The 16,036-nt window shown below is 33.5% G+C and overlaps 1 protein-coding gene across 2 annotated transcripts in view; it reads right to left on the bottom strand.

Moving 5' to 3' along the window:
* The window catches only part of SPOCK3 (SPARC (osteonectin), cwcv and kazal like domains proteoglycan 3), a 482,003-nt gene that overhangs the window by 238,459 nt on the left and 227,508 nt on the right, over nt 1-16,036 (bottom strand). For both annotated transcript variants that reach the window (XM_015139470.3, XM_015139471.3), the window contains one exon: nt 5,587-5,701. In XM_015139470.3, coding sequence (XP_014994956.3) covers nt 5,587-5,701 — 115 coding nt within the window. The remainder of the gene's footprint in view (nt 1-5,586; nt 5,702-16,036) is intronic.

A 16,036-nucleotide genomic window follows, 5' to 3' on the forward strand; every position in this document is an offset into this window, starting at 1 on the left:
TTACAAGTAATTCTCAACTAGGGGAGATTATACTCCCTTCAGGGCGATAATAGAATAACTGGAGAACCTAAAAAGTGTATATTCAGCAAAAAAAGAATATGGGCTAAAACATGCTGAGAAACAGTACATTAGGCAATAGGTATAGAGAAATTTCTTTTTTAAACATATAGGGTGGTGGTAAGATAACTAACAATTCTACAATGTTTAGAAGAATGTCTCATTTATATAACATGCTTTATAAGTAACATAAGACAATAAAACATAATAAGAGCACAAATTCTAGAATCACAATGACCAGGTTTAGTGTTCAAGTCTACCAATTGAACAAATTAAGTGAATTATCTGTCTCAGCTTTTATCACAGGTAAAATGGGGATAACAACTGCAAGTCACCTTACTTTCAACTATTGTAAGATTAAATGAATTATACACATATATGCATGTATGTATGTGTGTGTATGTGTGCGCGCATACAGATACCAAGTTCCAGACATAAAGGAAACTCTATGAAATTTAGTTATGATCTGTGTTTTAAAAAGAGGAATCAAACAATGTTATACTAATTTGCTATCCAAAGTACAATGACCATTTGTAAATGTAATTAATTTTTAAAAGTTTTGCAAACCTTCATCATCTTAACTAAAATAAATTTATGAAAAGTTAAGTATCTATAAACATCTGTTCATATACATGAAATTGATAATTATGGAAAAAGAATGTATATATGTATATATAAACAAGATAGGCATGATTTCAAATCTGAAATGTATACTTCATATCTATCACCTATCTATCTACCTACCTATCTAACTATACCTATCAATTTTGCTTCTATAGAACTAATCTCAGACAGAACACCCAGAATCTCTGAGCCTCAGTTATGGGTATAATAGTGTTTAGTATAAAGCATTAGCATCATTGTAAAAGCTAAATCAATTTAAGGCATTTAGTAACGAGTATTGCATATATTAAGTATGAAATAAATACAGGATTTAATTCTCTCTGAAGACATTATTAATACAGTCATATTCCATAGAAGTTAAATGTCTCACAAGTATGAGAAGCATTATTTTTAAAAGATTATGATAAGTTCAATTCAGTTCAACAAACATTTGTAGAATGCTATATAACTTATGCTTTGTGATTAAATCTTTCTGCCCCTTCAATATTTCAACAAAGGAAACACAAACACCATAGCTATTCAATCAGTGATAAATGCATTTAGATCTTTAAAAAAATAGTCATTATAAACCATGAATTCCAAGATTCCACAGTTAAAACAGATACATTTTAGGACTCACTTCTTTGATAATTATTTTTGATAAGTAGCATTTTACACTACTTTCATCATTTTCTATGTAATGCCTTCTTAGGAGGTCAAAAGCACTTCCTTATTGATTCTTTTTTTTTTTTTTTTTTTTTTTTTTAATCCTTCGGTGTAAATGAAGTAGAAATTAACATGGCTAGTTTTGTCCTACAACAACTTCTTCAACCTTACTCTGTCTTATTATGTCAAACCTTTTTCTTTTAATATCAGCAGCATCGATTGGTGCCAGCAACACTGATCTAGAAACAGTGCTAATTATCTGCAGCTGCACAGACAGCAAGGGAGCATAAAACACTGGGCTTCTTGCTCACAATATACAAAAACAACAAAACAATCACCCTCAGCTGTCAGCATCTGCAGCTCTTTCCCCAAGGGTAACAATAGAAAAAGGGGATCACATTCAAAGCTTGGGAAACCCATCATGTATTTCATATTAAAGCATCTAAATAATGGGTTATGTTACCATATTGGAAAAACGTGCTACAGCTAAAGTTCTTTCTCATTATTCATACCACTATTTTCTTTTAACTGGTAATGACAATGGTAACAGAAAGCGCAATAACAAAGATATCACCTGGTTTGAGACCAGTTCTTCACAGAAAAAGCCATTTGGAGACAATCTCCAAATATATGACTTTCAACATCACGTATTTGGATGGTTTACACCATCCTCTACACTGGCAGTGGTGGTCAAAGCTAGAGTAAAACTGTGATTCACCTAATCATGTTATTTTGCTGATTTCAGAGGACAATTATTGTTATTTAAAACACTAAGGAAGGAAAAATTTACTAATTATTTCAATTATTTACAAATCCAAGTGAAGGACCTACTAGTTTCTTAAAACCAATTTTTACATTCCTCATTTCATATTTAAATATCCTTCTTTAACAAGATTATGTGCCTTTCAGGGATATGTATGGAGCTGGAAGCCATCATCCCAGCAAACTAACACAGGAACAGAAAACCAAACACCACATGTTCTCACTTATAAGTGAGAGCTGAACAATGAGAACATGTGGACACAGGGAGGGGAACAACACACACCGTGGCCTGTCAGTGTGTGTTGACAGTGGGGGGAAAGGGGAGTGAGAGCATCAAGATAAATAGCTAATGCATGCGGGGCTTAATACGTAGGTGATAGGCTGATAGGTGCAGCAAACCACCATGGAACACCTTTACCTATATAACAAACCTGCACATTCTGCACATGTATCCCGGAACTTAAACTAAACTAAAATAAACATTTTAAAAATACTTCTTTTCCTTTTATTTGATAAATCATGCATTCATTTATTCTGCCAATTAAAACATATTTGTTGATTGATGCCTATACCCTCCTTAATTCATTTTCAACAAATATACACAAAGCACTAAGAAAATAATGTTTAAACCTAGATTATCTAGATTGGCCATTTCAATTGATCAAACTATTTGTCAAAATTTTCTTCCTAAATATTTTACAAATGGCAGCTGTTTCACTAAACTCCTCAAAGAAAACATGTACTGAGCAGTAATGTAAGATCTGGGTCCACAGTAGTAAATAAGACACCTTCACTGAGCTTTCAGTCAGTCAAAGGAGATCGATGTCAGACAGACTATTACAAATGTTGCGAGCATTATAAGATGAGAAGTTTAAAATTCTAAGGCAATGGAGAAATGAGTGTGATATATTGTATTGGGAAGAGGAGACTGGAAAATGTGTTTGAAAAATTGTGTTCCCCTTGCAGAAAGAAACGGCAGGTTTCCTTTCTCTTTTATGAGATAAAGGGAAAAAAGAATAAGTTGTTCCTTAAAAGGAAAAAAAGTAGCAATATATATTCTAAACTATGCAAATGGCCAAAACTTGATTAATTAAGCCCACTTCCCCTGCTTTCTCTACTCCATCCCCAAAATACACACAATCCTCAAATCTAAGATCTAGATTATTTGTATTAGCCATTTTTATTGATAAAGTGCTCGGCAAAGCTCTTCTTCCCTAAGTGTTGTATAAACATTCACTATGTACTGACATCCTCAAAGCCAATAAAGCATATCAAATATTAATCTTAAAATCAATTTGTTGGAAACTAGTGATTTATTTATTGAATAGAGTGTGGATTGAATGGAAATTTATAAATAGTCTCTATCAGAAATAGAACAGGACTAAATACTATTTACATAAAACATTTTGAAATTCACCCACTAAAAGCATATTAGTCTCCGCTCTGAACCCCCTGCACCACTACACCGAAGGCAAAGCTTCAGTAGTGCCCTATTAAGGATCTTTCAATTTTATATATTAAGGGATATTTGGCTATTGGTTTCTGATAGTCTTTATCATGTTAAGGAACATTTTTGCCTGTAGTTAAGTCGTTTAATAAGTCAGAGAAGTAATGAGACAGCATAGTTGTAAAAAGCTTAGACTCTGGGGTCAATCAGTACCGATTGGAATTGAAGCTCTGAAAAATTCTAGCTTCGTAGTCTTGAGTCTGTTACTTTAACCTCTCTTAGCTTCAGTGTCCAGCAAGTGTCAAAACGAGTGTGTCTCTGCCACAGACATGATATTAACTGCGAGGTCTTTGGTTGCTCTTTGACTTGGGTTCATGGGGCCAGGGGTGAAGTGGCAGGTGAATCTTTTCAAAGCTGTTAAATGTCTGCACATGGAAATCTTTCCCAGGGTGTCTAGAATTTGTGATAAAACAGCTTTTGCTTTTATGGGAGATGAACTTACATAGTCTCTGTAACTTAGGTGAGAGATCATATATGAATCCCTTTTGACACCCTTCTCTTTTTTTATTTCACCCCCAATATACACACATTCACATACTAATATTTTTAAATTTGTTTGATTAATTAATAGAAAGGCCAAGAAATTTAGAATCCTAAGGAAATAAATAGAAAAATGAGTTTCTGGTCCAAAGCTTTGTTATCCCTTTGAAAAATTAGCATCAAAGTCAGGATTAACAGGGGATATGTTACTGATAACTGCTTCACCCATTTGTGCTCTCCCCTAGAAGGCTAACTTTATAGAATTGTGATTTTTCAAGAAGTCTTTTATTCTTTATATCACCAAACCATTGTTTTCTTTCTCCTACTCCCTCTGTGTCTTCCACAAGTACGTTATTGATATACCATGATTCTAACCCAAGTGAACACATTTCCAAACCCCCATACCTTTGTTACATCAACCTCCCTTGGTTCTAGAAATCTGCCACTATAGACTTAACATTGTGAAATAAAGACTTCTAATCCTTTTAGCATGTAAAAGAGGGTGTTACGTATATGTGCTCTTACATTATAAGAAACATCAATGTAACAAATATTTGTTTTCTAGAAATGCTATTTATATTCTTATTTTCCAATATTCTTATTATCCTCTTACTCTTGGTGTGTTTCAGTAACAGAATTTATATGCAAGTACACTAAAGCCAAAAATCCAATTTTTCTCTAAGCATACACAAATAGCAAAATTTTCTTTGTTCATTTGATTTGAAAGCAATACATAAATTAAGTCTATTATCAAAGAAAGAATATTCTCAAAAAGTAACTTTAAAAATGATAAAGGAAATGAATACACCACTTGTTTTAGTCGGCTAACCAATGAATTCTTGTTTGATTGTTGACGTGTTCAAATGTTTAAGACAGCACCAAACTACACAGGCTATTTCTAAATTACTGGTCCTTCCCAAAACAGAGCCCGTCTAACAGAAGCAGTGATGGTTGTTATAAGATACTTGAAATCCTCCCTTCCTCTTTAGAAATTGTGAATCAGCATCCAGGGAATAGATGTAAGAACTCCACTGGTATGAGTGACTCCTACAGAAGGTGTCCTGAGGGGTTCGAGTCCCAATTCCCTATTTCGTGACTTTTAATCTCTTTTTATGAACATCAATCAGTTTCTCTCCTGTAACTTTCTAACTCTCTCCTGAGGGAAATAAAGATGTTTGAATAGCCACAAACAAAAATATGCGGAGGGAACAAAACTAATTGTTCCTTAAACTTGAAAAAGCACAAACATCTAGATATAACATTTTAATATCATCTTTATACGACCTTCTTTATTTAATAATATATGCCTCAAATTCTATAATCTGTAGTAACGGTGATTGATACCAATGTTTAACCCAAGTGAATCATAATTGTATTAACCAAGCTTCTGTAACTGCTTCAATAAAACTCTGCATAAAAGATTAGCAGGTGCTGCCAAATATTTATACTCTCCAGTTATTTCTGGTAAGGAGCACTGTTCAATCAGTGGGATTAAATTTAACAATGTTTACCTGTGTGTAAGCCTCCGGTGACTAATGCAGACTGCAGTCTGAGAATCTTGAGCAATGCATACTTTATGGCGACTACATTTCATCTTTAAGCATGGATCCTTAGCTGGATCTAAAGCTAAAAAAAAAATTGCACAGAAAATATTAAAATAAGCTTCTGTAAAATGGAGGTATCAAATCCCATGAAACACCACTTGATCAGGTAATTTACATAGTGCTTAATTGTAAACTTTCTTCACATTCTTCCTCTGTTAAGAGATACTTCTGCTTCTACCCACATAACTCAGACTTAACAGCTAGCTGTAGTTTAGTCTCATCCACTCTATTCAGAAGCTAAGATGCACATACGCCTATGATCAAACAATGTGTTATCAAAATAGAAACTTTAAGACCCAAACTTTCTGTGGTTGCTACTACCTTCTAAGCAGCAAAGGTGGTGAAATAAAGTTAGAGTATGTTACTGAAGTATTTTATGACAGTGGAAAACTACAATCTATACCCTTGCTTTCCCTAGATAAATGCTGGTGGGTAAATAAAAGGGATGAAACAAACAAACAAAAATGTCAGTAAACATTTGTGGATATCTTTGTTATCCAAAAATAGTCTGGAGCTGTATTTGGAGACTGGATGAATACGTCATAGTAAGAACTGAGATTCTGCATTTTCATTTTTACATCATTTGTGCATAATATTTGGACCATCATTTCTTCAAACAAACCTCTGTTTTCATGGCTGCCAACAAAAAGACTGTGTGAAATGTTGATGGTTTCATTTTATAACAGCTTTATTTATATGTAATACTACACCATTCGGGCAGTTAAGTTTACAACCAATGTTTTTCAGTATGTTTGCAATTGTAAAACTATCACCACAATCAATATTAGAATAATTTAATCACCAAAAATACCCAAACATATCCTCTTGTTATCATCCCCTTCCCTCTCCCCTCCAACTAGTATTAGGCAACTACTCATTTAATTTCCATCTCTAGAGATTTTCCTATTCTGGACATTTTATATAAATTGAATGATAAAATTTGTGGTGCTTCGTGCCTGGCTTCTTTCACTTGAACAATGTGTCTGAAGTTCAATCATGTTGTACCATGAATCACGACTTCATTCCTTTATATTGCTGAATATTATGCCATTTTACAGATATACCACATTTTATTTATTCACTAGTAGATATGCATTTTGACTGTTTCTACTTTTTGGCTATTGTAAATAATACTGATATTGGTGATCATTCATGGTTAATCCCAGTGACACTTTTTTTGTAATTTATTGTTGGGGGCAGACCAGAGGAGGAGTTGGTAAAAATAAACAAAAGGCACTGAGTGTCCAGATTTGGTACATGCCAAAATTGATAGAAAGAAACAATGAAATACGGTAAACAAAAAGTTCCAGTGCACAAAGAGAAATAAAACCAGAAAAAGGTGCATTTGGAATATGCAGAAGTATTTGGAAAGGCTCCAGGCTGACCAGTGGACATAAAATGTGGATTTGAGACAATCTTTGAGGGTAACTCAAGCTGATTCTTAAGCATATTTAGTCAATAGCCTAAATAAAGTGAATATATTTTGATAACCAATGCATTTTATTTATTTTATTATATTTTATTTTATTTTTGAGACAGTCTGTCTTTGACACCCTGGCTAGAGTTCAGTGGCGCGATCTCGGCTCACTGCAACCTCTGCCTCACAGGCTTAAGTGATTCTCCTGCCTCAGCCTCCCAAGGATCTGGGACTACAGGCACGTGCCACCACGCCCAGCTAATTTGTGTATTTTTAGTAGAGATGGGGTTTCACCACGTTGGCCAGGCTGCTCTCGAACTCCTGACCCCAAATGATCCACCCACCTTAGCATCCCAAAGTGCTGGGATTACAGTGGTGAGCCACTGCTCTCGGCCTGAAAATCGATGAATTTAATAAAATACAGACATAAGCTATAATACATATGCACATATGTCTTACTGATTTCAATATATAAAGTATATTTCTGCAAAACTCTTGTTAGAGATTTGACATAACCATGAGATTTAAAATAATGTTAACACATATCATTGGTGAAATATTAACTAACAGACATTTTGTATTATTCCATGCTAAAGTGGTCAAGACATTAAATGCATCTATTTGGAACACAAATGTTTCAATTTTCTTCATACTAAGAAAATTTTTTAATGAGTAATGATAGATTAATTATAGCTTTCCCTATTTGGTCAGTAGCTTTAATAATGAAAATAAACTATATTACTTTTTCATTGTCTATAAAATGATAAATATACTCTGTTCACTATGCAAATATAAATTGCTACAACATTCTTTTCAGACTATCACAGTTTGAATCATCATTAGGTAAAAAATATTGTCTTCAAAGTATTGCACTACAAAAGGGTGTGACTTCTTGTTGGACAACATAAAAGAAAAAACCATACAATAACTTAGAAGGCATCAAAAGTGTTTTGAGCTATTTCTAATGTTTAGTCTATGTTGATTTCTAATTATTAAAATAACATTTTTAAAATTCATTAAACAATTCTGCCTAACAATTAAATAATGTCATTGTTACCTGCCTCTGCACTACATGTACATATGTCATATACTCCTTTTAAGTATACTTAATCTTGGACTTATGTTCTGAAAAAGGAGTGTTTTCATTTTGAAATAAGACACTATAGTATATATAAAATTATGATTAATCTAGTTATTATTTGAATGCAGACTGGTATGATTATAGCTATTTTTTCTTTACTTTATAAAATATACATTCGATGATTTCCAAAAGTTCTATGACACAGTTTTGTCATACATGCTCAAGAAAATAGAACTCAAAAATTGGCATACAGTGAAAACAGAACAAATTTAACACATGAAAAATAATGTAATTAGTTTTACATACGATTCTATGTATATGACCAAATAAGAGAGGAGCAGTATTTGTCAGGAGGTGGAAAATATAGGAGAAAGTGAATATAAAGAATCAGATACATAGCATGTACAATAACAAGAAGACCACTTTCTGTGCGTGAGATTTTAACCATCTGTATTTTTTAGTAGAACTCACATTGTTGGCAGCTTAAAAAATACAAAACATTACACACTGTAAATACAGATGCCTAAGATTTTATTCTTGAAATCACAACAATAACACAACCAATTTCTCTTGGCTGAAGTCCATGGATTAGAATCAATCCTGTGCCTTAAAGAGACCTGGCATAAATTCATCATCTCCCTCTGTTGTGTTCTTCTTTCCGTCTTGTTTTCCATTTAACATCTCCTCTTCTGTTCTGCATGATTGTATTTAGTCTTCTCTCCAGCAACCAGTCAAACTACCTCTAAAAAGATTTCAGCAACTGCATTTGACTTCACTTGGCTATGTTCTTTTCGTCATCCTAATCTCTAATAAACTTTCTGGTCAGTGTCAACTAACCTGGGTACCTGACAAGTTTTTTTTGGTTGTGTTTCAGAAAATAGCATCTGTATTTTAAACAACTGCCACATAATGTATCCTTTGAGCATCATTACATTTGCAATGTAGTATTTCCCTCAATCTTTTGCCAGAATACTTGTTTTTTAGTCTAGATTTTTTCCTAGTTACTTCCAGATGAGCATAAACTAGGAAGAATCAGGCCTTATCCAGCCCATAATGGTGGGAATGCCTGAGGTGGTAAGGGTAGGTGATACCAGAAACAAATGTGAATGAAGCCCTGTATGTCAGTAAAAAAGAAATGTAATTCATGAGAAGTCCTAATGTGAAGGGAACAAGAAAGTAAGGATGCACAATGGAGGCAACAGGTCAGGAAAACAAACATGGGTGGTAATTTACAGGTAGGAGAAGAAAAGTTCGTATTGATATTCATATTTAGTGCATGTGGCGTAGGAAAAGGCAGTCACATCATTAAGGTGCAAAAAAATGACATTAATGTTAGTATTAATAATTGAAATTAATTTTAACATGGAAGGCTGAAACTTTTAATCTGCACAAATTCTTCTCCAGATCTTAGCTGAGTTTGTTCACAAGTCTGTATTTTAGATTAAATCCTAATAATTCTAAGCAAAATTACTCTTAAATCATGCTGTATATAATGCTTGGTAAACTTAAGGAGAAACAGTGCACCTTAGCTTGGCCAATTCCAGATAAAAATTTCTTAGATATAATAGGAACTTAACCCCACTAATATTGACTCAGATTTGTGAAAGACCAGACTAGTATAAACAAATAATCTCGAATCTGTTAAGGTCATCTACATACCAAAGAATTTGAACCACATGATCTCTAAAATCATATTCTGCTCTAAAAGTGGATTACATTCTAGCATACAGTTTTGGCACCAGATATCATACAAGAATTGCATCTTGTCTCCAACAGACTCAACGTTTTTATTAGCAGAGATGTATAAATAGTTATTAATAATTAGAATACATTGTTAAGTGGAACCTACAAAAATATATACAATATACACAGAGAGAGAGAGATCACATGATGGTGAATGGAAGAAAATTAGAATAAGTGACACCTTGGGTAAGTTTTAAAAGATATATAGGGCCCACCAAGTGCACAAAATGAAAGGAAACCTCAGTGTAAGTAGATAGAATAAACAGCAAAAACATAGAAAAAGGATGCCCTACTCATGGAATGGCAAATAATTCAGGACCAATGACCTATAAAATGCTCGTATCACCTGTGAGCATTGTGGAAAACACTGAACAGGGAGATGGAAGCTTCTTAGCCTTCCAGAGTTTTATCATTTTGGTAATGTCATGGCCTGGCATGATTTTAAGTAGAAGAGTAGTATGATTATGTATTACAGAAAGACCACACACAAGAATTTGGAGATAGTTTGAAGTGTATGTGATTAAGACAGGGATATTAACCAGCTGTATGAGAGAGAACGAAGAAGAACCTGATCTAAGATAAATGGGTGTGAAGATGGAGAAGAGGAGATGCATTTCAAAGACATAAAGGACACTGATTCAATAGGGTCGAATTATTAATTTGATAGAAGGGAGAAATTGGTCAGAAATAAAATAAATGGTGTTTGGTGGCTCCACTGAACAATAAATAAGATATTTGGTGGCAAGAAAAAAAATATAGTGAGTTAGTTGTGAGAAGTTGAGGTGATGACCTTATCTTTCATATTAGTGAAATGCCTGTGGTGACATCCAGAGACAAATACTCAGCTGTCACCTAGATATTTGGATCTAGTATTCCAAGGAAAAGTTAGGGGAAAGATGTCCCTCCAGCAGTCACCTTAAAGAATGTACGATAGAAACATAATCAGTTTTGTAATCTAGTTCGATTTTTAGGATGCTTAGCTTGATGACATATTTAAAGTAAAAAGATGGAAAACCTATTTTTATGGCCGACTCTCTTATCTTCTTTCCACAGCACATTTTTGCATTGGAACTGAGAACTCAGGCACCATCTCCCAGGTTTTATGCATACTGAGACCAGAATAATGGACAATGATTTTCTTGGAGTCATGAGCTTCTTGCCCATCGCCTTACTATTTTGAGAACAGGGATGCAGAAACCATTAAAAACAAACAAACAAACAAACAAACAAAACAGTAGTCTGAATCCCTTTATGTACTTTGTGCAAACCTTCTACTCTGGACGAAAAATGACTAGAAAGTTCTTAGACCTTAGAATTTCAATGTCCTGTAAAATGCTGACTTATAATCAAAACACCCAAAAACTTCTGATAATGGAAATTGTTTTTTTATTTTTGCTGTTGTTGCCAGGGACTTGCAAATACTTGTGAAAATCTGATACTTGTGAAATACTTGTGAAAATTTGATAAATAAAATGATACTGTTAATTAATGTAAATTAATTTATGATTTTAACTCAATTTAGTGTTTAGCTTCAAAAGGACTACTATTTTTAATTGCAGTGTGGTGTGCTGCAGAATTATAATTTTTTTACAGGATATACATGTAGTCGTATGCATTATATGATACACAAATCATATTGATTTTTTACAGTATGCACATTTCAAAATTCTATACACATTTGTTCTAAGGATTTGGATGGGATATTGTATGAGCATTCAATTATTGCAATTTATTCAGTATCTGCTATGTGCCAGTACAGTTCTTTTTTGTTTATGTGTAAAATATCCTTAAATCCATTTTCTGAATCATGTTAGCATCTCAGTTTTAGATGTCAGAAAACTATAGCTCAAATACAATGTTTATCCTAGGATGTATAACTAGCAACTAGTAGAACCAGTTTCAAACCCAAGCGCTTGGAATTACAAAACCTGAATAATTTGCCACAGAAGAATCCTGTTTCCTGAGCTTGCAGTGAGATTCAGAGTAGCTGAAACAATGTCCTGTGATCAGCTGACCTTTATATTCTCTATAACAGAATAAAAAGTTAAAACTTTTGCTGAAATAATATTCACATATAATATCTAGTAAGACAAACAGAAAAGACTGTAAGATTGACTATCACCAGAGTATTTGTCTAGTTTTGATTCTGAGAGTTCATTCTTATGGTTACATTTGTGGCTTTCTCTCTAATAAATCAGTTCCATATACAATTGCTTGGAACCTAATACTGTATTCTGATAATTTGCCTACCCAGAAAATCATTCAACAATGCCTTAAAGCCATCTATTTAATCTGATCTTTACATTTCACATTAAAGCACTATCATTTTAATGCAAAATACAGACTTTTTTGGGGAAACCCTTCAACTATTTCATCTGTTCATTGATTTTTCACTACTTTAAAATATTCATCATATGTTCTATTTTAACTCTGCCTCTTTTCCCAGGCATATTTCTAGGCAGGGGTATTGTTTCCTCATACCTGTTGCTTCTACAGCACTGCTTCTCTTACATACTCTTTATCCCTCTCAACTCAGAACTCTCTTGCGCCACTTTGCTCTTTCATCACAGCATGGCCACGTCCAAGGATTCTTTGGGTAAATATTGTTGTCATTCTTTTCTATAGAGATTCATTTCCATGGAGATGTACTTAAGGGAAGTTTTTGTTGTTGTTATCTCTAGAATTCATAAGCCTGCTCTCCATCACCAGAGCCTTCTTCCAAGGAGTACATATATCCCTGCATTCACCTTGAAGCATTATTTTTCAGTTCTCAGAAATGTGTGAATTTAATGGAGCTCAAGGAAACATTAATACCCTGGCTTCTGGCTCTATTCTTATATGACTGATGCAATATATATACGATCATCCTTTTGTATCTGTAGAGTATTGGTTCCAGGACCCCGGAGGGTACCAAAATCTGCAGATGCTCGAGACCCTTATATAAAATGGTGTAGTACTTCCAAAAAATCTACACACATCCTCTTGTATAGTTTAAGTAATCTCTAGATTATTCATACCTACTACAATGTAATGCTATAAAATAGTTGGTATACTGTATTTATTTTATTAGTATTTTTATTGTTATATTGCTATTTTAATTTTTTTCAAATCTTTTTGGTCTGTGGCTGCTTGAATCCACGGATGTGGAGTCTGCTTATTCTGAGGGCCAGTTGTAATCTGATTTAAGCAACAAGTCAGTCCTTCCCGCAATCTCCGTAAAACCTTAAATATCTAGCTGAAAGAAGTTAGTCACATTGTTCACAAAACAAGGTCATTACCCTATGGAAATCTAAAATGCCCTTTATCTGTAGAAAATCCTTTACTTCTTCTGTGGCAAGAAAAGTATTGACTAGGCTTTATAACTTTAAAATGAAAAAGTTTAAATTTGTGGCAAGCCTGCCTGTGTTCAGTAGAACCTCTACAAGCTTTACCGATGATGCTTTTGTCAACAGCTTTTCCTCCTTTTGTGAGTGAAGGTGACAGGGCAGTGCTTAATTACGAATATTACCATTGGCCAAAGTCTAATGACGCTAAGGTATTAGACCTTCTAAATATCAGTGTATTTCAGAATTTTATTTTGTTTCAAGAGGATTTATAAAAGAAATATATTTTTCACATATTTCTAAGTGTCAAAAGGAAAAAGAACACAAGATAATTCAGTGCTAATAAAATATGCACAAGGTTCATGCAGATCGGGAAGGCTAAGAAGACACTTAATGAAAATAAGTTTTAAAACTAGAAATATATTTATTTTTTCAGCTTGAGCAGTAGTAGCAGTCCATTATTATTATAATAGCAAGATTGTTTGACATCTAAAAATAACCTTTTATATACAGAGTTGAAGGTTTAAAAATCAGCATTTTTTAAAAGCCTAATTTTGTAAATGTACTAAATCATAAAGAATTTCAGGAAGATTAATATTCTATTGTAATATTTTATATGTGATTGTTGTTCCATGTCGAACCTATTATAATATAAATATATACTTAATTCTTATTTTCAAATACAGAATGATTAAGTCATATTAGGACATTTATAATTCTTCTTAGCAACACTATAAACTATATTACTAGAGGTAATATTAGCATGAAGCTATAAAAATTGTAGCATAAAAGGCTATGGTAGAGGATTTAAATACGTAAGTCTTACATATTTAGGGACCATATAATGATATTACACAGTCTTTTTAAGAAATTCCTTCTTCAAAAATGAATTCTCATTTTAGATAGTCACATTTTTCTCTTTAACCAAGTAAACTTGTGCTTATATGCTGACTACTGTTTTAAAATGTCTTTTGTAAAATGTAGTACACGTACACCATGAAGGACTATACAGTCATAAGAAAGAATGAAATCATGTCCTTTGCGGCAACATAGATACAGCTGGAGGCCATTATTCTAAGTGAAGTAACACAGAAACAGAAAATCAAATACCACATGTTCTCACTTACAAGTGGGAGCTAAACAAAGAGTACACATGGACCTAAAGATGGAAACAATAGACAGTGGGGACTCCAAAAGCAAGAAGGGAGGGAAGCGGGGAAGGACTGGAAAAACTACCTATTTGGTACTATGGTCACTGTTTGAGTGACGGGTCCACTAGATGCCTGAACCCCAGCATTACACAGTGCATCCATGTAACAACTTGCACGTGTACCCCCCAGAATCCATAACAATTAAAAAGAATAATATATCCCTAAAAAGTTTTTAAAAATAAAAGGTCTTCAATTACTTTTTCTTTTGTCTAACTAATATGCTTCATATCATATTTACATGATAATCTAGTTATCCTTCAATAAAGTCTGTCCCATATGAATAAAAATGATAAATAAAAAATACTAATAAACATCTAACAACAACAAAATACCTTAAAAAATGCTAAACCATAGGCTAGGATCTGGCAATTTTAATATGTATCCGAGGGCATTACATGTTCTCTTGGGTGATGCAAAGAAAATGGGAACTGGATTTGGGAACCCTTTAAAGCCTGGATTCCTGAGGAGCTTCTTCTTTAATTAAATAAGAAAGCCAAGCAATTAACCAAAATAAACATAAAATTGCAAGTGTATCCAAACACTAGTTTAAAAAATAATTACCATGAAAGGATATAAAACTCCAAGCCTTTTCCACATTGGTGGTGAGGTTTTAATTTATATTATTTTCATGGTGTAAAAAAATTCAAGCTCATAATTTAATAAAATATTGGTGGAAACCAGTTACAAATCCTAAGTCTGTGAGAGAGAGAAATGCAATTTCTGCAGTATCAGAATTTTTCACAAGCCAGTGCATACAGAACCCTCACAATGCCAAAAATAATAACAACAAAAATAATAAAATAAATATAATGAAGAGGATCACACACACAAAATTGCAAACCACACCAGGAAACAAATAATCCAAACCATTCAAAAATCCAAATTCAATCCACTCAAAAACTAGCATATGAATAAATCAAAATATTCTTGTAAAATCAAAAAGGGGCAAAATATTAAGCATGTTTATATTAATTCATGGCATAAGAGAAAATATTTGATTAAAGATATAAAATAAATATAGAAATATAAAAACAACATGATAGCATGAAAAAATTAAAACAGACCTTCTAGAAATGAAAAAGAATTAAAACTTAAAAAGTAGTTGCAGATTAACAACCCTAGCCGTCAGAGGAAATAATAGTGAGTTCTGAGTACGATTATTAAAATTAAATTAACTACCAAAACACATTATGTTGAAACTGAAAAGAAATAAACAATAAGCGGGTGGGGGGCGGGGGGGGGGGGTGAGTAAATTGAAAGCAACCAAAAGGAAAAAGCAGTTTGTTTTCAGGGAACAACCACAGACTAAGAGCGAATTTACGAGTTAATGGCAAATCACGGCAAAACATGTGAAATCATATATTGTGGTGAGGAACAAATAATTATCAAATAAGAATTCCGGGCCAGACACGATGGCTCATACCTGTAATCCCAGTACTTTGGGAGGCTGAAGTGGGCAGATCGCTTGAGCTCAAGGGTTTGAGACTACCCTGGCAATACGGAAAAACTCATCTTTACAAAAAGTTCAAAAATTAGCTGGGTGTGGTGCCCGTGCCTGTAGTCCCAGCTACTCAGAAGGCTG

The sequence above is a fragment of the Macaca mulatta genome, chromosome 5 (assembly GCF_049350105.2).
Source record: "Macaca mulatta isolate MMU2019108-1 chromosome 5, T2T-MMU8v2.0, whole genome shotgun sequence".
NCBI lineage: Eukaryota > Metazoa > Chordata > Mammalia > Primates > Cercopithecidae > Macaca > Macaca mulatta.